We start from the raw sequence: 24,336 nt of genomic DNA on the forward strand, positions 1-24,336 counted from the left end.
AAACGGGACTCATCAAAAATAACATGACGACTTATTTGAATTTTCTTTGTAAGAGGGTCATAACATTTGTAACCACGATGATTTTCCGGATAACCAAGAAACACACTCGGAGTGGACCGAGGTTGAAGTTTGTGAATTTTGGTAGACGGAATTAGTGGGTAACAAAGACAACCGAAGACTCGAAGATGTTCATATGAAGGCAATTTCGAGTAAAGGGCATAAACAGGAGAGTTCATTGCTAGTTGTTTATTTGGAAGAATATTAAGTAAATAGGTGGCCATTTGAAGAGCGTGATGCCAAAAATTCGATGGAACGGATGAACGAAGTAGTAAAGTCCTAACAACATTATTTATGGTACGAATTTTGCGTTCGGCCTTTCCATTTTGGGGTGATGTATATGGGAACGAAAAACGAAACGAGGTTCCGTGTTTCTCACACCACGCCCAAAATGGAGCATTGTCAAATTCCCTACCATTGTCACATTGTATAGTTTTTATATTTCGCTCAAATTGGGTTTTAATAAATTTTCGAAAAGTGACAAAAATGTCATAGACTTTAGATTTGTGAGACAAGGGAAAAGTCCAAACAAAATTGGTATAATCATCTAGTAAAACCAAATAAAACCCGTGACCCGAGGAGCTCGAAATCGAGACGTCCAAAGATCGCAGTGAATAATGTCGAATGGCAATACAGTGCGAGTATTTGAAGCATAAAATGGCTGTTTTATTATTTTTCCAATTGAACAAGTAGAGCAAACTAAAGGTATTTTATTTGAACTAAACGGAATACAATTTTTAATACGCAACGAATTAAAAACGGAGCTCCGGATGTCCTAATCTGTCATGCCAAAGGGAAGGAGAGACAACGGTGAAAGCAAATGGAATTTTGTGTGTCGTCAAGGTAATAGGGTAGAGCTCGCCACGACTATCACATCTCATGAGACGCGTCCCCGTCTTGTAATCCTTCACACAAAAACCAAACGGGTCAAATTCTACGGCGACCGAATTATCTTTAGTGAACTTTCGGACAGAGACAAGATTTTTGACAATTTGGGGTACATGTATGATATTCTTAAGGTGAAGGGGAGGGTGCGGGTTGTCTAGAGTAGCGTGCCCATGACCACTAATAGGAATAGATTGACCATTTCCAACAATTATACCGTTATTAATGCTCGAATTAACATAAGATGAGAGTTTACCTGCATCAGACGTCATATGCGAAGTGGCACCGGTATCCATAAACCATCTCGGATCAGGAGGATTCAAACCAAGAGTATACATAGCTTGCTCAATATCCGTCGCACTAGGAGGATTTTCAGCCGAGTAAGCCTGAGGTCTTGGAGTGACAGTGGGCCGTGGACTAGGCTGCCTAGGCCAAGTACCATACCCTTGAGTCGGATATGGACAAGGAGGATAGGGCCAGTTTGAAGGACCTCATGGCCAGCCGCCATAGCCACCCCACGGTGCAGAAACAGTAGTGCCGCCACTGGTTGCTGAACCGCTGCCTGAGTTCGTCTCATTCTGCTTCCCATTCTTGCCCTTGTTGTTACCTTTCTTCTTGTTATTCCCATTCTTATTCCCATTGTTTTTATTTGAAGAGGCAGGGGGTTTACCAAGAATTGATTGAGATGAGGAATTAGAGCCATCATCAGGGTGTCGAACATATAGCGCGGAGGAGGATGCAGCTGCTTTTGCGATGCTCGCTTCTTCTAAAGTGAGCATGGAGCGAGCACGATAAAACTGAGGCAGGGGTTTTTTTTGGCGAATAATTGTTCCTACGTTTTGATAGGCAGAGGAGAGTCCGGACACGAGTTGGAGAACCAGACGATTGTTGGAAACAGGAGCACCAACGTTCTTCAACTGGTCCGAAAGGCTCTTTAGCCTCTGACAGTAAGCGGAGACAGATGCAAAATCCCCCATAGAGGTAGAGGAGAATTCTTGCTCAAGAGTAACAGCACGGCTGTGTTGATTATCTTGAAAGATGTCTTCGATCCGTTTCCAACACTCCATGGCGGTGGAATCGGGTTCAACAATAGTTTCAAGCAAGTCCGTAGAAACCGTCGCATAAATCCATTGAAGGACCATCGCATCAATTGTCTCCCACATCTCTTTTTCATCATCCGTGACAGGAGGAGCGGGCTTCCCTGATTTTGGAGGAATGATATGATGAAGCACACGAGTAGATTTCGCATGATTCGTGAATAGGGCGACCCAGAGAGGATACTGATCGTTATCCATTCCAAGGGTAACGGTGACGTGATTGCGAATTTGCGTGACGGCTAGGGCTGGATGATACTGGTTCTTCTTCGACATGGCTGCAAGTTTAGGGACGAGAGGTCGAGGGAGAAGATGCAGCCGAGAGGAAGGAGACTAGGGTAGCGGAAGCGATTTGTTAGATCGATTTAACCTAGGAAGCTGATACCATGAAAGATTGTAATGCTTGATTATTATTGATAAATCAATGCGGTATATATACAATATAGACATACGATACTAAGAGATACCAAACCCTAATTACAAGAGATATTTTACCTAATATAATACATCCAATATATTTAGTAAATAATAACTTATTTACACTATATTCTAACAATAGCAATATTAACACGGGTAGTATCATTAGTACAAATGCATCTCCTGGCACTAATGACGGTAATAATGTGGTTGACAACACCATTCCTAATGCTAGACAATCTTCAAGAGTTTCTAAACCTCCTACTTACTTACAACACTATGTTTGTCAGATACCAAATAAAAGTTGTAATAATGCTCACAACCATTACTGTAGCCATACATTAACTTCTCTATGTGAGAACCAGCATTTGCCTTCTTCTGTTTGTTTGTCTGCTGCATCTGTCCCTAGTACAGGAAATAGTCCAGTGATGCCTGTGCAGGAACCAAAAAGTTATGCAGAAGCCTCTGAATATCCCGAGTGGCAGAAGGCTATAGAAGAAGAATTCCAAGCTCTTGACAGGAACAATACCTGGTCCATAGTACCTTTGCCTGCTGGGAAGTCATCAATTTCCTGTAAATGGGTGTTCAAAGTGAAGCACAAGTCAGATGGAAGTATAGAACGTTACAAAGCAAGATTAGTGGTTAAAGGTTACACTCAAAGAGAAGGCATTGACTACACAGAGACCTTTTCTTCTGTGGTGAAGATGACAACCATACGAAGTCTAGTTGCCGTGGCTGTCAAGAAGGGTTGGACCATGGCTCAGCTAGATGTCAACAATGCGTTCTTACATGGTGATTTACATGAAGAAGTCTACATGAAGATTCCTCCGGGTTTGCATGTCAAAGGGAAACATATGGTATGTAAACTACAAAAATCACTCTATGGTTTAAAACAAGCTTCAAGGCAATGGAATGCCAAGCTTTGTCATGCTCTCAAGTCTAAGGGTTATAAGCAATCTCTTAATGATTACAGTTTGTTTAGTAAGAAGAACAATGGGAAAGTGGTTTATTTAGCAATTTACGTGGATGATATACTAGTTGTTGGAGATGATGATACAGAAATTGCTAACTTAAAGACATTTCTGGACAATACTTTCAAGATCAAAGATTTGGGAAAACTCAGCTACTTCTTAGGGTTGGAGTTTCAGCATGTCAAAAATGGTGTGGCTATCACTCAAAAGAAATATGCCACAAAGTTATTAGAGGAATTTGGTTACAGCAACTGCAAGCCTGTCACTTGTCCATTAGACGTTTCAATCAAATTGGATGCTGAATCAAGCAACTTGCTAGAAAATCCTGCTGAATACCGAAAACTGGTAGGAAAGTTGAATTTTTTAACACATACAAGACCGGATATTGCCTTTGCAATTCAGCTCTTGAGTCAATTTATGTCTTTCCCAAGGGAGCAACATTGGAATGCGGCCATCCATGTTCTGAAGTATGTAGCTAAGGATGTTGCTCAGGGAATTCTTCTCAATAACAGGTCAGATTATACACTCACAGGGTACTGTGATGCTGATTGGGCATCTTGTCCCCAAACTAGAAGGTCAGTTAGTGGTTTTCTAGTGTTTATGGGTGGTAGCCTCATTTCTTGGAAGTCAAAGAAGCAACAAACAGTATCTCTATCATCCGCAGAGGCAGAATATAGGTCTTTAAGAAGGATAACAACAGAATTGGCATGGCTTAGCAGATTACTAAAAGAACTACAGGTGCCAAATATACAAGCAATTCCTATTAAGTGTGATAGTCAGGCAGCTATACACATAGCTAAGAACCCAGTATTCCACGAAAGGACGAAGCACATAGATCTTGACTGCCATTTTGTACGAGAAAAGCTACTAGATGGTTTGATCAGCTTGTCTTATGTTCCTACTGTTCAGCAACCAGCTGATCTTTTCACAAAGGCATTGCCAGGACCACAACATCATCAATTGCAGCGCAAGTTGGGGCTGTTTCATTCACACCCGCCAACTTGAGGGGGGGTGTTGGAATATATAAGTCAAAACTAGTTTATGTAAAGTCAAAGTTGATTATTAGTTAGTTAATTAGTTACCTAATTATGGTATTAGTTGGTTAAGCTAACTATATAAGGAAAGCTCATCATTATTGTAAGATGTTGGAATAATGGGGTCCCTCCAAGTGGGGGCCACATGCATTAAATGATAGAAGAAAAAAATGGGATTGCTGGAGTTTGCTAGAAGTAGTGAGCGTAGGACGGTGTCAGTAGTAGGACGGTGTAGCATACTCATTTTTCAAACTCTGCGTGCTCAGTTGCAAAATGTGCAGTGCCATGGAGTACTATAAATACCAAGCTTCGGAGCATTGCAAATCATCCCACATCCACAACAATCCCACAAAATCCAGTGAGTAAGCATTAATCTACTTACTGAGGAAAATACAGAGAGTTTGAGAGTTAGTGTGGTACTGCTCAAATAATCCTGTCAGTACGGTATCCAGTCGGAAAGGCGTAAAATCTCCGACTGAGTCCCACACATTTAGAATATTATTTCTGAGGGTCCGAGTGTTTATCCGGGTAGCCAGAATAATATTTGTAATCTCCTAGTGGGTACTAGGAAAGGCATTGTGTTCCCATTATTTTGCTTATAGTGGAGATATTAAGCGGCCTAAGGGTCCCGTGGTTTTTACCCTTATTCAAAGGGGTTTTCCACGTAGAAAATCGGTGTCCATATTCTCTATTTTGTTGACGTATTTATTATCGTCTTGTCCATTTTATAATTACACTTTCGCAAGAGGGTAATAGGTCCACGCTTCCGCTCAATATTTACGCCTGTTACCCAACAGAGTGGTATCAGAGCTCTGGTAGCTCTCGGTATACTTTGTGTAATTTTTTAAAATGAAGGATACCGTCACAATTAGTGGCATGATAAAATTAACGGCGACCAATTATCCAATATGGAAGCCAAGAATGGAGGATATTCTTTATTGTAAGGACATGTACCATGTCGTCGCATCTTCGACGAAACCCGTTGATAAAACGGAAGATGCGTGGAATACATTAAATCGAAAGGTTGTCGGATTGATCCGTCAATTTATCGATCAGAGTGTTTTTCAGCATGTAGCCAGTGACACAGTGGCTAATACACTCTGGAATAGATTGGAGTCCATGTACGAACGCAAGACGGCTCTCAACAAAGCCTCTCTAGTTAGACGACTAGTGAGACAGGAGTACAAAGACGGTCGTAGCATGGTGGAGCACCTCAATGACTACCAGGGCTTGTTAAATCAGATAACAAGCATGAAGATAAGTCTCGCAGATGAGGTTCAGGCACTCTTACTCCTCAGCTCACTCCCGGACAGCTGGGAAACGCTCGTGGTGTCCTTAAGCAACTCCGTTCCAGAAGGAAACCTCACAATGACAATTGTGAAAGATAGCTTGCTTAATGAAGAAGCTAGAAGAAAAGAATTTGGTACTTCCAACTCTGTGGAAGTCCATGTTGCAGAAACCTCTCGTGGAAGAGGTAAAAGCAAAGGGTCGCAAAAGCGCGATCAATCCAGGGGGAGATCGAAGGCCAGAAAAGAAGTTACCTGCTACTATTGCGAGAAGCCGGGCCACAAGCAAAATGAATGTCGGCTAAGGAAACGTGATCTAGCGAAAGGAAAATCTCGCAACAATGATCACGAAAGCCAAGGTGAAACCAGTGCCGTAGCTGCCAGTGCTGAAGTATTTTTCATAGGTGACGATGGTTACCTAAATGTGGCATGTGAGGATACTATGTGGGTTGTTGACTCTAGCGCGTCATACCACATCACCTCAAATGTCGACTTCTTCTCTTCTTATCTCTTTGCGGAAACTACGGTAGTGTAAGAATGGGAAATGATGGTTCCTCCAAAATCATTGGTATTGGAGATGTTTGTTTGCAAACCAACACTGGGCATAAGTTGGTACTGAAGAATGTCCGACATGTTCCTGACATCCGGTTAAACCTAATGTCTGCCGGGATGTTAGATGATGAAGGTTATTGCAGTCAACTCAATGATGGCAAGTGGAAGTTGACTAGAGGTTCTATGATCGTGGCGCGAGGAAAGAAGCAGAGAACACTTTATATGACTCAAGCGAAAGTGAGTCATGGAGAGGCAAACATTGTTGCACCAGATGCCTCTACCGAGCTTTGGCACAAAAGGCTCGGGCATATGAGCGAGAAGGGCCTACAAATCCTCGCTCGCAAGCAAATCCTCCCTGAAGTAAAAGGTGTGCTCCTAAAACCTTGTGTTGATTGTTTGGCTGGGAAACAACATAGGGTGGCATTTCAAAGAACGCCTCGGAAAAGGCGTAGCCACGTTTTGGATTTAGTCCATACGGATGTACATTCCATAATGAAAAAGTCACATGACGGTGCATTGTATTTCGTGACTTTCATTGATGATCATTCTAGAAAAATATGGGCTTCTGCTTTGGCGAACAAGTCCCAAGTACTAGAATCATTCAAGGTGTTCCATGCTAAAGTTGAGAGAGAAACTGGCATGAAGTTGAAAAGCGTTAGAGCAGACAACGGCGGTGAGTATCGGGGTCCGTTTGAAGAGTATTGCCGAGGCCATGGAATTAGGCTCGAGAAAACGGTTCCCAAGACACCACAACAGAATGGTGTAGCAGAGAGAATGAACAGGACAATCGGAGAAAGGATTCGATCCATGCTCTCTCACGCAAAGCTTCCAAAAACGTTTTGGAAAGAAGCACTAAGGACAGATGTCTACCTGATTAACCGATCCCCCTCAGTTCCTCTGGATGGTGATATCCCAGAGAGAGTCTGGACGGGAAAAGATGTTTCCTACAAGAACTTGAGAGTCTTCGGATGTAGAGCGTTTGCTCATATCCCGAGAGACGAAAGAGCCAAGCTTGACAGCAAGACGAAGCAATGCATCTTCGTTGGGTATGGGGAAGAAGATTTCGGTTATCGTCTATGGGACCCGGTAGATAAGAAGATCTTCAGAAGTAGAGATGTGGTATTCTTCGAAGATCAGACGATAGAAGACTTTGAGAAGCCAAGAAAACCAAAGTCTGACCCCATGAGTCCAACTAATGTGGATCCAAAAGCTCCTGAAGGGAATGATGATCATGGGGGAGAAGATCACTATGATGATCTTGACGGTGATGAGCCAGAGCCACCACAAGATCAAGTGATTCAACAGCCTCAACAACAACCTCAAGAAGTGAGGAGATCTGATAGGCATCGAAAGCCAAACTCCCTCCTTTCACCTGATATATGGGCATTGCTTAGTGACGGGGGAGAGCCAGAGTCTTATAATGAGGCTATTGCGGATGTTCACCAGAAAGAGTGGAAAATAGCCATGCAAGACGAGATCAAATCCTTGCATGAGAACCACACATATGATCTGGTAGAGTTGCCAAAGGGCAGGAAAGCACTCAAGAATAAGTGGGTGTTCAAGTTGAAGACTGAAGAAAATAGCTCACAACCAAGGTACAAGGCAAGGTTGGTTGTGAAAGGGTTCAGTCAAAAGAAGGGAATAGATTTCGATGAAATTTTTTCTCCGGTCGTGAAAATGTCTTCGATCCGAGTTGTGCTTGGCATGGCCGCAAGCATGGATATGGAGATCGAACAACTCGACGTGAAGACAACCTTCCTACATGGTGATTTGGAAGAAGAAATTTTCATGGAGCAAATGAGGGGTTTGAGGAGAAGGGAAATGAACACTTAGTGTGTCGGTTGAACAAGAGCTTGTACGGTCTAAAACAAGCTCCACGACAAAGGGTATAAGAAATTTGAATCCTTCATGATAGATCATGGCTATCGAAGACGATCGGACCACTTTGTGTATTCGTGAAGAAGTTTCCCGACGGGGATAATATTATTCTCCTGTTATATGTTGACGATATGCTGATCATTGGTCGTGATACTATGAAGATCGCTAATTTGAAGAAGGCGATGACCAAGTACTTTGCTATGAAAGACTTGGGTCCTGCAAAACAAATCCTTGGAAATTGGAATGAAAATCTCCCGTGACAGGGAAAATAAGAAAATATGGTTGTCACAGAGAGGTATATTGAGAAGTCATTAGAGAGGTTCAACATGTATAAGGCGGCCATTAAGTTCTCCACTAGCTGGTCATTTCAAGTTGAGCTCTCGACAATGTCCTGAAAATGAGGCCGATGAACAAGAGATGCAGAAAGTTCCTTATGCATCTGCAGCTTGGAAGTCTTATGTACGCGATGGTGTGCACAAGACCGGACATAGCTTATGCGATTGGTGTCGTTAGCCTGGTTCCTCTCAAATCCAGGGAAAAGCGCCTTTGGGAAGTCACAAATGGATCCTCGGGTATTTGCGCGGTACCTCCAAGATGTGTTTATGTTTTGGTCAAGGTGACCACGTGCTAGATGGATATACGATGCCGATCTAGCCGAGATCCGACTCCCAAAATCAACTTCGGGATACCCGATGACTTATGCGGGGAGCGATATCATGGCAATCCAGGTTCTGAAGTGTGTAGCTTTGTCCACTACAGAGGCGGAGTACATTGCAGTAACTGAAGCTTGTAAGGAACTTTTATGGATGAAGAAGTTCTTACAAGAGTTAGGGCAAGAACAGGAGAAGTATCGACTATATTGTGATAGTCAGAGTGCGATTCATCTCGCAAAGAATCCCACCTTCCATTCCAGGTCCAAGCATATAGATGTCAGATATCATTGGATCCGAGATGTGTTAGATTCCAATCTCCTAGAGCTCGAGAAAATCCATACCGACGATAATGGGTCGGATATGATGACGAAGACGTTACCCATGGAGAAGCTCGATGTGTGTCGAAAGAAAGCGGGTATGGCGATGTCCCCACCTAGTCGGGAGGGGGAGAATTGTTGGAATAATGGGGTCCCTCCAAGTGGGGGCCACATGCATTAAATGATAGAAGAAAAAAATGGGATTGCTGGAGTTTGCTATAAGTAGTGAGCGTAGGACGGTGTCAGTAGTAGGACGGTGTAGCATACTCATTTTTCAAACTCTGCGTGCTCAGTTGCAAAATGTGCAGTGCCATGGAGTACTATAAATACCAAGCTTCGGAGCATTGCAAATCATCCCACATCCACAACAATCCCACAAAATCCAGTGAGTAAGCATTAATCTACTTACTGAGGAAAATACAGAGAGTTTGAGAGTTAGTGTGGTACTGCTCAAATAATCCTGTCAGTACGGTATCCAGTCGGAAAGGCGTAAAATCTCCGACTGAGTCCCACACATTTAGAATATTATTTCTGAGGGTCCGAGTGTTTATCTGGGTAGCCAGAATAATATTTGTAATCTCCTAGTGGGTACTAGGAAAGGCATTGTGTTCCCATTATTTTGCTTATAGTGGAGATATTAAGCGGCCTAAGGGTCCCGTGGTTTTTACCCTTATTCAAAGGGGTTTTCCACGTAGAAAATCGGTGTCCATATTCTCTATTTTGTTGACGTATTTATTATCGTCTTGTCCATTTTATAATTACACTTCCGCAAGAGGGTAATAGGTCCACGCTTCCGCTCAATATTTACGCCTGTTACCCAACATAAGACACAACACATAATACAATTCCTAATATACAATACTGCTTCTCTCTCTAAATACAAGCTCTCTGATTCTCTATTCTTCCCTAATCTTCATCTTTCTCAATATTCATATCATGATCTCCTGTAGATACCAACACATAACGGGCTGACAAACCGAGTCCATGCCTAATAGAGTAATAGACTTTGAGTCTGTCACCCTCTCGGGTGGTTTACCTGGTATACGTGGTTTGCAGGCTACCACGTACACCCGCGAGTTTACTCAGTGCGCACCGAAGGTAGCGGCTGCTTGTTCCCTCGTTACCAAAAAAAAAAAAAAAAAAAATTTGACATCGCGGTTTTTAAGCTTCATTGTTTAAATTATTCTGTGTTGATAGAATGTTGACCTATGAAACTTATAGCAACATTGACTTCAGTTTTATAATCCGCTACTCCCTCTGTCTCAATCATTTATTTATCATTTTTATTTTTTGTGAGAGGTATTTTAATCAAAGATATACAGATGATTGATTGAGACGGATGGAGTATTAATTGAAGTATATAATTGGATCCACCAGTAGACTTTGCTTGTGTTTTCCCACAGAGAAAAAATAATGCATCTGGTAGAAGGTTGACTGAATGCAAAGTCTTAAACATGAAGCATATTGCTTTTCTTTATTTAATCCAGCAGTTGACTGTTGACATTTTAATTTGCTGACTAATCTTGTATAAGACGGTTTTACATATATAAAATGTATAGAATAGATCCAAGCATAATTATATTACTAGATAGAAGTCGTTGTGAAAAAGACCCGTTTGACAATATACTTGTATAAGACAGTCCGACAGAAGTATTAGTGATTTTTATATGTATATGATTGGAGGATTTGCAAGTCCAACAAGTTAAGCTAATACTTGATTTAATTTAATAAACATTATCCAACTACTATAGTTGCACCATATAACCATATTCATATGAACTTCCATCTGGCATTAAATGTTGATTAACATCTTCATTGTTCAACTAATTTGTTGAATTTTTCGAGTTTTCGTACCATTTCGACATACTTTTTGAAATCATGTATATGCAAAATAAACAAATTATGAAGAAACTTGTTTCTACTTGGGCTGATGGTAAGACATTGCCTGACAATTATGTTTTTCCGCCAGGGAAACGACCAGGCGATCATGTTGTTCCGACATCTCAGAGTATACCTGTTATTGATTTCAGCAAGTCGAAACATCAGGATCGCAATTATATAGTTCAGCAGATTGTTCAGGCTTCTCAGCACTTCGGTTTCTTTCAGGTTTGTTGATCATACTGTATCTTTGAACATATTTCCTGCAAGTATATCAGTTAATTTTGTAAAAGACGCGAAAGGAGAGATTATAACTTATATAAGGCCGAACCCAAGTGAATGTCTTCTGTTTTGTGATGTACTGATGTGTGTAAATAGGTGATTAATCATGGAGTGCCGAGAAAATTAATGGAAGAAACGAGGCGTGTTCTGAAAGAATTTTTTGAGCTTCCTGGTGAGGAGAAAGCCAAATTTTGTTCTGTGGATCTCCGTAAAAAGTTCATACTATTCACGAGTAGTATTGACTACGATACAGAAGCAGTTCATCATTGGCGCGATGCTTTAAGACATTCTTGTACTCCAATTGAAGAATGCAAGAAAGATTGGCCCCTGACTCCCCTTAACTACAGGTATCAGGAAAATTGTGTCGAGATTGTTGGACTAAAAAAATTGTAAGAAAAAACTACTCGGGCGACTACAAAGGGTCATTGAAAACAGTCGCCAAAGCCTATTTGACGACTGTAAATAGTCGCCCAATACTAGTCGCGGGCCTTAGTCGCCTAATAGAAATCGGGCGACTGAAAGCAGTCGCTAAATTTGGCGACGGCCAAATTTTGCTAAAATTTTGATGGTTTTTCCTTAATAACATGATTTCAGGAAGGTTGTGGGAGATTATGTTGTGAATCTGACCGAGTTGGGATCGAGAATTCTAGAGTTGATATGTGAAGGACTAGGGCTTGAACGAGGATATTTTGAAGAACTGAGTCAAGTACCGCTTTTGACAGTCAATCATTATCCTGCATGCCCGGATCCGAGTCTAACGCTAGGAGCTGGAAAGCATTGTGATCCGAACCTCATCACTATACTTCTTCAAGATGATGTTTCCGGTCTCCAAGTCTACAATAATGGCGGCTGGATTGGGATCGAGCCTATTCCTGACGCATTTGTCGTAAACATTGGATATCAGTTACAGGTGAATTTTATTCTCTGCACACTTAGAGATTAATTTCCTGATAAACAGTGTATTTAGCTATAACTGGCACTAGACCTAGCAAAATCGATCCGGCCCGAAAAGGCTGATCCGAGACCCAAATCGACCTGAACTGCCAAACCCGAACAACACCCGAAGCCCGAATTGACCCGACCCGACCCGAAAATGACCCGAGCTTTCATAGACCTGAAATGACCCGATCCGAAACCACCCAACTCGAAAATGACCTTGACAAAATATAACTTTAGTTGACCCCAAAAAACTATGAAATGTCGTTTGCTCTCTTAATCATTGACCCGAAAATGACCCAACCCGAATGGCCCGACCCGACCCGCTTGACCCGAAAACCCGAAATGGCCCGACCCGAACTAACCCCGAAAATTCGAGAAACCCGAAATAACCCGACCCGAACCCGACCTGTTTTGCCAGGTCTAACTGGCACAAGGTTCGGACCTAAGTCATGATGTGTAAGGAGACTAGACCCGTACTGGCATTAACTTTACGAGCTAAGCTAGCAGTCATGAGTAGATTAATTATCTCCTGATAAACAGTCTGTAACATGTAAATTTGTATGTTCTGACAGATAATTAGTAATGGAAAGTTGAGGAGTGTGGAGCATCGAGTAGTGACGAATGCAGAAGAAGCTCGAACAACTGCAGCGTTCTTCATTGGACCGAGAAATGATTGTCGGGTTGAACCAGCGAAAGCAGTGATAAGCCCGGAAAATCCAGCAATCTATAAGGGTATTCAATATGCTGATCTTGTGAAAACTGTTAGAGCAGCTTTTACAGGACAGATGGATTGTGCATTGAAACCTCATATGATAGAAACTTAAGTAACCAAGAGCACTCGGGCTCGAATTTCGATACAAGCTTAATCAATCTCGGGAAAAGATTATACATTTTCTTACAAATTACTTATACAATACTAATCATACATGATTGTTGCACAGCATCAAAATGTAATTTGAATGGAATTTATGCCTTACAATACTCATCAAGTTTTTTATTTCCTTGATCTAGCATACTACTCACACTCCATCCCGATCATTTATTTACTTTTAATTAAAATTTCTATTACAAAGAATAAAAAAAGTTAAAACAAATGAATGGAGCAGAGAAAGTATTTCATAAAAGGGTTATCACTATTTACCAAAAAGTGGCCATTTTTTTACAAAAGAACACGGAAAAAACCGTCATAGAAGAAAATTACTGGTTGGTTCACAAATTCTTTTGTGTGACCATCGTACGTGTAAGACGGTTTTATACAGAAGTTTTTTGTGAGCCAATCCATTAATCAACTAACTTTGTTTTCACTTGGGTTATGATATTTGTATCAATAACTCCATTTTACCCATTATTTATATAAGACGGTCTTATACAAGAATAACTCGTATAAAAAAGTAATTCTTGTGTATTTTCAAAACTACCCTTCAATTCTTGATAGTGTTTGTTTTACATTAGACACATGGGCATATTGCTTTGACATGTGGCATATTAAAAACTTGGGTTGTAACAGAAAAATGCACGGATATGTTATAGTATATGGCCAATATGGCTATCTTAGTTTTATCTACATAAGAAAGTCAGGGCCGGGCGTGCAAGCGGTGCGGCCGCACAGGGCCCCCGACTTGAAGGGGCCCCAATCGTAAGAAATTACTTGTTAGTTAATAAATAATGTAACGCGTATTTTTAACATAATAATCAGCTTGACTAAGTGGTGAGTGTAATGGTATATATTGTGAATGGTCTCGGGTTCGATTCCTGCCTTAAGAATTTTTTTTTTTTTAATTTTTACACAATGGAGTTGTTCAATATTTAGCAAAATAAAGCTGCTACAGGGAATCGAACTCGGGTGGTATTGCCTCTTTATCATTTATCTAACCATTATACCACTTAGTTGTTGTTGAAGAATGGAAAAGAAATTTGTTTATGTACTCCCTCCGATCCAGACCAAAGGTAACATTGACTTTTTCACACTTGTCGAGGCACATTTTGCAACGTAAATATCTTTAGTTACACATTATTAAAAATTATAAAAAAATTGATATTCTTATAGCATTCATGACGATGAATCAAACAAGATCTCACATGAATATATTTTGTCTTATAGATTAAGAATAATATCGAAAATTCCCTACGACCATGAATAGTGTCAAAAAGTCAATGTTACCTTTGGTCTGGATCGGAGGGAGTATGTTTTAACAGGATTTTCCTGAAAGGAATCCGACTTGATAATTTAATAATCAGGGTATCTAGTTCTATATATATCTGGAATAATATGAGCAAATAACAGAAGAAGAATTAAGTATATAGAATAACGTTTTTATTATCTTGATCAGCCGAGTACAATATTGTATGTAAAATCTATGTAATCAAGAATGGAAAGAGATAAGGTGTAAAAATAATTGACCAAGATTGAATGACTTTACAAATGTTTAGATTCTGCTATTTATCATTCTACAAATGATACCGTTGCCTTCTTCAACGTCTTTCTCCATTATAGGAGTTGTTGCCGGATTAATAGGTCATGCTCCCTATTTACTCGCTTGACCCGTTCCAATCTCAACCAATTTATAGCCTTTCCTCTTCTTTCCGTCCAAATTCATAGATTATATAGTTTTAAGTTTGGACTTGGTCTTCCTTGAGAATAGGGCATGGTTATTTGACTTATGCAATTATATTTCTTGTTTATCTTCTTAATCCAAATTCGCTTCAATACTCTGCCAAGCTATTCCACACCGACCATCGGCTCTTCCTCCGGATTTAATGGCCTCGCTCGTTATAATATTTCTCAACAAACTAGATAACATTAGATTTGTCCGGCCCTTGTCTTAACCAATCACCTTGTTAAGTCGGGCCAGGTTATGGTCGACCAGCTAAATGGGCCTAACAATTGCCCTTGACATTTTACCCGCGCTGGATCTGGCCAGGGGTGAGATGTCAACTTTACCGGGTTAAACAAGAAGAAGAGTCATATTTATTCAGTGACTCTTAGACTCCTACTTACCGTTGAACACTACAACGGCTAAATGACATCACGCTGACAGTTTTGCAATTCCTAGGTTTTTCATGCCGTTATTCATCTCCTATAAATACGGTATTTAGGGCAAGTTTATTTTTCACCAAATTTCTTCCACTTTCTTTGCTGAATATTCCTCTAAAATTCTTCTGAAATTCTTCTGAAATTCTTCTCAGTAATCCTGTTCTGAGTACTTTGTATTTTCTCAACAATTTCAATCATAATAAATCAAACACTTAGAAATATGGGAGCCAAAAACGCCCGCATCCCGCAAATCTGCTGAGCTGAGAGCTGAACCTTCGGCGTCCGGGAAGAAGAAGTGATGGAGATTGATCCTCCCCGCTCGTCGTCTTGTGGCTTTTAAGTACCAGGATTCTTTTCTTTCACCGCCCTTCAATCTTTGGATCCTTACTTTCCTGAAGAGAACTTGTTAAAAACAAATTATGACAAGATATTAAGGGAGAAGAAAATAATTCTGAGTCGACGAGGTATGGATTCCGAGTTTTGTCCAGATCGGGCTAACGGGTATCACCTGGTTGGTTCTCGTATTTTCGAATGGGCATTCAAAGCGGTGTAAGTTACCTTTTACTCCCTTAATGATTGACACCATTCGTGCTATGGAAGTGTCACCTTTTCAGATTATGCCGATGGTTTGGAAACTTGTTCATTCCATAGAAAATTTATGTGCTAAACACAATCTTGTGATTACTCTTAATGATATCAAGGCAGTATATCATTTTAAAAATCCTTCTGTTGGTCGTTTTAATTTGAGAATTAAGTCAAAGATGTCTCCATTAATTACTAACCTGGATTCTGGAGATGACAAGAGTTGGGCAAAGACTTTCCTGTTTATCCGGACTGAGACTCTGGGATCAGGCTTTGATTACCTGAGATATCCTCCCTTGGAGAGTGGTAGGTTTCCTGTACTTTTAATTTGTAATTGTATTGAATGAGAGTGAGGTATATAGGTCTTACCTGTATATTTTGTTCCTGTAATGTTTGTAGCTCCTGATTGGAATCATGATCCTCTGGACGAAGAGGCCGTTGCCAGGATAGATGCTTTCCTCGCTATTCCTGAGGAAGAGAGGGCCCGCCACTTGTTTGGGCGGAATTGTTGCCCCTGGTATATGAAGACCAAGTTGATCAAGGGTTAAAGTACCCAAAGGCAAGCCTAGTTCTCTTGCTCTTTCTGTACGTCTTCTATATGTTTTTATGTTTATCTGTTATCTTCTTGTCGTTTTCTTGTTTGATACTCACATATATGTATTTTTATACATTCAGTATTTAGGTCTTCTGCTAGGCTGGCCAGTTTCTCTGCAAAAGATTTGAAGGCCGGGGTGGCTATGATTGCTGAACAGTCTAAGAGCCAGGAGGCTAGTGGGAGTGACAAGACACCTGATATTCTGGTCTCCGATATCCAACCTACCCAAGATCTACCCAGGATAGCGTCGCCTGAGGTCGTCCAGGCTCAAAAAAGGAAGAGGGAAGATGTGATCTTGGAAGAGGAAGAGAGAGGGAAAGAGCCTATCCAAGCTCAGCCTCTCAGGAGTATAAGGCAGGTGCCCGCCAGGATTGATGATATGGATGCTGCCCGGGTACGGATAGATGAGTTTTCTGCGAAGATGAGCGACCAGCTATTGTCTGCTAGTACCCTTGAGTCGTCTACCAGGGTGGTTTCTATTCTGGCTTCTCTTGCTTCCCAGGCTAGGGAGGTTAGTTGTAAAGGGATATTTTTAATTGTTTATGTGCTTTTTGTTTTACCTTGTATTTGGCTAATTGATTTCGTATGTATGTAGGGGTTGGATGTCGGGCAGCTCTTCGCTTGTCGGCTTAGGGATGCCTAGGCCAAGGTTACTAATTTGGAGGAAAAGCTGGATAAGCTAAACCGTGACCTGCACACATCCAGGGGTAATGAAGTGGTACTTCAATCTCAGTTGGGGACAGCTAAGGAGGCGGTCAGGGCTGCTGTAGTTTGTGAGGTGGCCGCAAAAAATGCTGAGAAGGCTGTCAGGCTGGAGTTGGAGGCTGAGAAGCAGGCAATGCAGGATCAGTTGAGAAAAAATGAGGAGCTTGCTGCTGAAAAGGAATTGGTGGAGGCGAGGTTGGGCGATCTTTGCTCAATACTTCTTCGGGAAAGGCCGGGTTGATGCTATGAGAGATCCAGAATCTGACCGGGCTAATTGGAATCCGGACCGGGATGAGATGGCTTTGGATACTCAGTATCCTGATTTGGCCAGTATGGGTCAAGAAGAAGAAGTGGATTCTCCTCCTTCCAAGGCAAAGTCAGGTGATCATGAAATGGTGGATGGTTGTGAGTCGGTTACTGGCTCAAAAATAGCTTAGTTTTTTCTTTTGGGTTTTGGTCTATCCAGGGGGAATGTCTCTGGAATGAATATTTAATTATTAATTTTGGCCCATCCAGGGGGAATGTCCCTGGAATGGATGGTTATTAGGTAGGACCAATTATTTTGGGTGAATAAATATTTGGTCTTTGTTTTGTTTCTTTTTGTGTTTTGACAAGGTACTTTTGTGATGTTGGACACGTCATCGGATCTGCCGCTTATTCGACCGATCAAGCCGTTTTGTCTTGATCTCGCCGCTTTAATATGTTATGGGTGGGATAGTTGCCTGTCTGGAGGGCTTATGTCCCTTGCCTGTCTGGAGGGCTTATGACCCATTTATACAATCCAGGAATAGATTTTCCAGGTTTGTATGTTTAGTTGAGCTCAGTATTATAAGGCCTATTTTGCAACTGAATTTTGGATATCAGTTGGATATTAGTTGAATGTTGGTGGGGGTAGCCCCCAATCTTTAAGATTTGTTTTAAATAAAATGCAGTATGTAAAAACAAGTATTGAAGATTCTACTTTGCAAAGATATGGAACATAGATCAGTATTTGAGCATGAAAAATCATGTATTGCATTTATTCATGTAATGGCAAGTATCATACATGTAATTTCAAATCAGGCTAGACAGGAAATGTGAACATGAAAATTATACCTGAACTGGGAGATATATTTTATATGTGAAATAATTCTAGGTGTGCAATGTTCCAAGCTCTTGGGATCATTTCGCCTTCCAGGGTTTGTAATCTATAGGCTCCCTGGCCGACTATTGAGTCAATCAGGTAGGGACCTTCCCAGGTTGGGGCCAATTTGCCAGCATTCTTTTCTTTTGTGTTTTGGAAGACTTTCCTGAGGACAAGGTCTACTACCCTGAATACCCTGGCTTTGACAGTCTTGTTATAGCTTTTCGCAACCCTTTGCTGGTATGCTGCTAATCTGATGCTGGCTGCATCTCTTAGCTCTTCTGATAAGTCCAGGCTGTCTTCCATTAGAGGTATATTGCTTGTTATTGTATTCAGACTGCATCTGGCTGATGGAACGTCCACTTCTGCTGGGATTACTGCTTCACATCCATAGACCAAGGAGTAGGGGGTTTGGCCTGTGGATGTTTTAGGTGTGGTTCTGTCAGCCCAAAGGACCAGGGGAAGTTCTTCAGCTCATCTGCCTTTTCTTCTTTCCAGCTTTTTCTTTATGCAGCTGATTACCACCTTATTACTGGATTCTGCCTGACCGTTAGCCTTTGGATATCCTGGTGTGGATGTTACCAGATTGATGTTCCATTGAGCACGTAAGGTCATTTTCTTTTTCCCACAAATTGTGTGCCATTGTCGCATACTATTTCAGAGGGGATGCCATATCTACATATGATGTTGTGTTTGATGAATGCTATGACATCCTTCTCCTTGACTTGCTTGTATGATTCAAACTCTATCCACTTGGAGAAGTAATCACCATTGCTAGCATGAAAACTTTCTGTCCGGGTGCTTGAGGTAGTTTTCCCACTATATCCATGCCCCACTTCATAAATGGCCAGGGTGCGGATATGGAATGTAGTTCTTCAGATGGTTGATGGATATATGGTCCGTGAATCTGACAAGCTTTGCATTTAGAGCTAAAATCCGTGGCAATCGGCTCTCAAGGTAGGCCAATAATAACCTGTTATGAGTACTTTGCTTGCCAGGCTTCTTCCACCTTTGTGATTTCCACGTATCCTTCATGGATTTCGACAATATTTGCTCGGCTTCTTGTGGTTCCAGGCATCCGAGATACGGCCCGGCTGCGATTTCTTAAAAAGCACGCAATAATAGTATATGAAGCGACTTTTATTTTTAGTCTTTGTGGCATCTTGCTTATTTAAGGGAAGGATTCCTGTTGTAGCCATCATAGTAAGGTTTTGTCCAAGAATTAGCAATATAGATTGGGAAACTTTCATCTTGTTTATTTATTGCAGGTTCTAATAGATGCACGATGAGTATTTTGTCGAATTCAAGGGGGCTAAAGTTGGATCCTAGGTCGGCTAGGGCATCGGCCTGGGTATTCAAATCCCTGGGTATTTGATCAATATTAAATTTTCTAAATTTTTTTTTTAAAATTCGGACAACGTCTAGATAAAGTATCATTTTGGAGTCTTTTGCAGTATATATTCCATTTACTTGGTTGGAGATAAGAAGGGAATCAGTGCGTACCTTTAGGTTTTGCACACCAAGGTCAATACATACCTTTAATCCTAGCTATCGGGGCTTCATATTCTCGCCTCATTGTTGGTGGCCTCAAATGCGCTAATAATAGCTTGTGCTATCTTATCCCCCGTGGCGATTTTAGTACTAACCCCAGTCCTGTGCCCCTCATGTTGGCTGCACCATCGATGAATAGGGTCCATTCTAGGTCTATTTGGTCGCTGGTCAGTTTATTCACTTCTTTTATTAGGTCTGGTTCTAGGGTCGGACTAAAATCAGCCACAAAATCAGCCAATGCATGTGATTTAATTGCTGTCCTTGGTTCAAATGTTATATTGTATGTGCTTAGCTGGACTGACCATTTGCACATTCGTCCGGACAATTCAGGTTTTCTAAGTACAGACTTGATAGGGAGATTGGTTCTGACTATTATTGGGTGACTTTCAAAATATGGTCTCAATTTTGTGCAACTCATAATTAAAGCTAAAACATATTTTTCAAGTAATCCATACCGATCTCTCGCATCCAGAGACTTTTACTTACATAGTAGACAGGGGTGTTGTTGTCCGTCTGCTTCTTTGACCAGGACTCGCACCGATAGCGATAGTCAGTGATCGATGTATACTTTGCCAGGGGGTTCATCTTTGATTGGTTTTGCCAACAAGGGGGGGAGGATAGGTATATCTTCAAGTCTTCAAAGGCAGCCTGATGATCAGGGGTCCATTGGAAGTCCTTGTTTTTCCTTAGCAGGTTATAAAATGATTTGCATCTTTCTGATGATCTTGAAATGAACCTGTTTAGGGCTGCTATCCTTCCAGTCAGCTTTTGTATGTCTTTGACTGTTTTTGGTGGTTCTAGCTCCAGGATAGCTTTGATCTGTTCAGGGCTGGCTTCTATTCCTCTTTTTGTCACCATGTAGCCCAGGAATTTGCCTCGCCGAGACTCAAGTGGCATTTTTGTGGGTTGAGCTTCATGTTGAATTTTTCCAGTATTTGAAAGGCTACTTCCAGGTCTTTGACGTGGTCTTCTGCCTTTTTTGATTTGACTACCATGTCATCTATGTAGACTTCCATGGTGTCTCCTATCTGATCTTTGAACATCATGTTGACCAGCCTTTGGTAGGTTGCACATGCATTTTTTAATCCAAAGGGCATAGCAGTATAACAATATATACCTCTTTCAGTGATGAAGGCTGTGCTTTCCTGGTCTGCTGGGTGCATTTTTATCTGATTGAATCCGCTGGAGGCATCCATGAATGTCAACATTTCGTGGCTGCAGTGGCATCTACCATTGCATCTCGATGATGTGTGGTAGGAAATGGATCTTTTGGGCAGGCTTTGTTTAGGTCATGTAATCTACACAGACTCTCCATTTGCCATTTTTCTTTTGGACAACTACCACGTTTGCAAGCCGGTCGGGTACATTACTTCCCCGATCATTCCCATGTCCAATAGCTTGTCAACTTCTTGGTTGATGATTTCGTGCCTCTCTGCAGAAATTTTCTTCTTTTTTTTCTTTGCATGGGCTTAAAAGATTTGTCAATGTTCAACTTATGAGTAATAACATCAGCATCTATACCAGTCATATCAAAATGCGACCAAGCAAAACAAGACATTTTAGTTTTGAGAAAGTCGACCAGATTTGGTCCGATTGAGTCGGTGCATCGACCCTACAAGTACTTTCCGTCGGGAATTCTGGATCTAATGTGACTTCTCCCGTTTCCATCTCGTTTGTGCTATAAATTTCTCCCGACAGTGACTTTAATTGCTATGCAGGGGACTTACCTGACTTTGAGGGTTTCAAAGCCTGAGTGTAACATTCCTGAGCCGTCCTTTGTTCTCCTCTGATGGTGGTTATCCCCCATTCTGTTGGAATTTTCACGCATTGATGGTATGTTGATGGGATTGCTTTGACATTGTGGATCCATGGTCCGCCCAGATTACATTATACGAGGATAGGCAATCCATTACTCCAAATCTCTCATATGAAGCCACGCCTTCCACATAGGTAGGCAAGTTGATTTCTCCCAGGGTGTTCTTTGTTTCTCCACTGAATCCAACCAGGACGCTGGATTTTTTGATGATCTTTCCTTCGTCTATCTTCATAGCTTTAAGGACGTCAAGCATCACCAGGTTGATTGAGCGCCTCCGTCTATCGGGATTCTTGACACTTTTGTCTGGATTGCATGGTGATTACCAGGCTGTCATGGTGTAGATCTGATATTCCTTGCAAATCCGAGTCATCAAAGGTAATAGCAGGCAATGACTTTGGCCTGGGAGGAGGTTGGAGTCTGGATTCCCTGGATATTCTTTTGGCGGGCCGAGCTGGTCACCATCAGATTTCGATCCTCCATTTATGAATTTGACTTCATAGATGGGAGGAGGAGGAGGAGGGTCTCTCTTGTTTTGTCCTTCATCTTTGTTCTTTGGCTGTTGGATTATGTCTTTCAAGTAGCCTTTCTTTAGGAGATATGCCACATGTTTCCCGAGTTGGATGCATTCTTCCGTTGTGTGTCCGATATCCCGATGGAAGTCACACCATCTCGTTGGATCTTTCCCGGGGTTATCGACTTCTTCGGCCATCCGACCGTATCTCCCGTGTTTTCCGGCGTTTGATTAATCCCGCAGATTAATAGAAAAGTTATATTCAGGAATAGTTGGGAGGCTAGAAAGGTTACCTTTATGTTCTTGTGCCATATTGACTTGGATCGTTCGGGCCTAGAATAGGGTGCTTGATCTAGGATTGCCTCCTTTCTGGTATGAACTTTTCCCGTTGGTGTGTCCATAGCCTTGCTTTCCTCCGGATGAGTTCGTCCCGAAGTTGAGATCTTCTTCTAATCGACATGCTCTAGGGCGATGGATTGGACAATGTGGCAAAGGTTGGACATGCTTTCTTGGTCGATCTGCATAGATGTCACCGCAAGGACTCCTTGTCTGAATGCTTCTCTTCTTTGTTTCTTCATCGCATCTGGGAATGGCCACCTTTTCTTTGACAAATCTGGCCAAGAATTCTTTGAGAGATTCTTCAGGAAGTTGTTTTACCCCAACAGTTCTTTTGGGTCTCTTGGCCATATCTCTGCCGCTTTGCGAATTGTTGATTGAAGGCATTGATCAATTCTGCAAAATTCTTGATACCTCCGTTTGGTAGATTGATGAACCACCGTAATGTCTTTGCTCGGTCGTGGTTGTGCCAAAGCCTTTGCACATGCAGACTTGCCTGAGCTCACTGGGTATCGAGGCAGCCAACATTTTTTGTTTGAATATGGCAACATGATTTTGTGAATCAGAGGTTCCATAATAAGTTCTCATGGATGGGACAGTAAATTTCTTGGGAAGATCAATCTTTGCAATTTCATCTGCAAAAGGTGAATCTGCAAAGCTGTCAACTTCTACTTCAGTCACAGGGTCTGGTACTCCGGGTATATTTTCTATTTTGTTGTGGAGTTTTTGAATTTCCTGAAGCATAGCCATCATTATTGCTGCTTCAGTTTTGTTTGTCTCATCATTGGGAATGGTTGGAGTGCCGGATAGGGTATCCTTCTCCGGGGTTCCAAAATTAGAGAAATCTATGTTTTTGATAATGGATGAGAATGGAGTTCCTGGTTCGAATCTGGTCCTGGAACCCGAAGCCTGATTTTCCAATTTCTTTTTCAGGCTAGACTCAGATTCCTTCAGCCTATTGTAGACACCTCGTTTCTGCACCTCTCGCAAACCACCCGGTGATGATTGGGCCGCATGTTTGGTACGCGGAACGATTTGTGACAGTTCGTAAGATTATCGTCAAGTGATTGCTCAAAAATTAATGTCAACCTCTTAGTTGTCATCTACGTGCCGATACGGTCGTTTTGGCATAATTAGAGTACATTCGAGTCCGGTCAAAAACCGTCTCCATTTTCTCGATAACTGTTAAATCCCGAGTCGAATGTTCTCGGAATGTTCCGGATATTTCTATTCCATATTTCTCAAATTTTATCTTTTGGCAAATAATATCCCGTAATATTCAAAAGATAATCGAATTAAATCCGTCCTACCATAACTTAAACACGGAAATCTTTCTTAAACAGAGGAAACCTCCCCGGGAATAGACGCAAGTCTTTGCGCGCTCTTCCAAGAGACGCATGGCTCGCTGCGCCTCTTCCCAGGCCCTTCTTTGCATGATTTACGTATCTTTTTTATATCTTTCCGAGATTCACTTCCAAAGAGTCTCCGAAACCCTATTCCTCCGTGTGATTAGTATAAATAGGAGCTTTCGTTCCTCATATTTCTCACGCGAGTGTCCGCCCTTCTCTTCTCCCTTTGCATTCTAGACTTTGTTCTTACTAATTGGCGCCTACGTGCTTGGACTTCCGACCACGTAAGCTCGGATCTTTCCGGGTACCAGCCTCTCCGTTGCATGACCGACCAATTTGACCACTACACTCAATCAATCTAATTAATCAACTTGTTAAATCGTTTTCCTCTTACGAGGGCACTCTTTCCTTACGTTCGCGTCGAGCATCACTAATCGATCTTCTTAGTTCTTCTCGTTCCGTCAACATGTAAGTCTGAGGGTGTATTAATC

General features: G+C 41.6%; 1 protein-coding gene and 1 long non-coding RNA gene across 2 annotated transcripts in view; both read left to right on the top strand.

Moving 5' to 3' along the window:
* LOC141610822 (uncharacterized) overlaps positions 1–24,336 on the top strand; it is a 266,728-nt gene that overhangs the window by 129,841 nt on the left and 112,551 nt on the right. The window lies entirely within an intron of this gene.
* On the top strand, positions 10,844–13,223 carry LOC141612663 (hyoscyamine 6-dioxygenase-like). Its single transcript, XM_074431469.1, has 4 exons — positions 10,844–11,250; positions 11,401–11,651; positions 11,899–12,214; positions 12,816–13,223. The coding sequence occupies exons 1-4, from the start codon at positions 11,023–11,025 to the stop codon at positions 13,065–13,067; spliced, it is 1,047 nt and encodes a 348-aa protein (XP_074287570.1). The 5' UTR covers positions 10,844–11,022; the 3' UTR covers positions 13,068–13,223.

The sequence above is a fragment of the Silene latifolia genome, chromosome 11 (genome assembly GCF_048544455.1).
Source record: "Silene latifolia isolate original U9 population chromosome 11, ASM4854445v1, whole genome shotgun sequence".
Classification (NCBI taxonomy): domain Eukaryota; kingdom Viridiplantae; phylum Streptophyta; class Magnoliopsida; order Caryophyllales; family Caryophyllaceae; genus Silene; species Silene latifolia.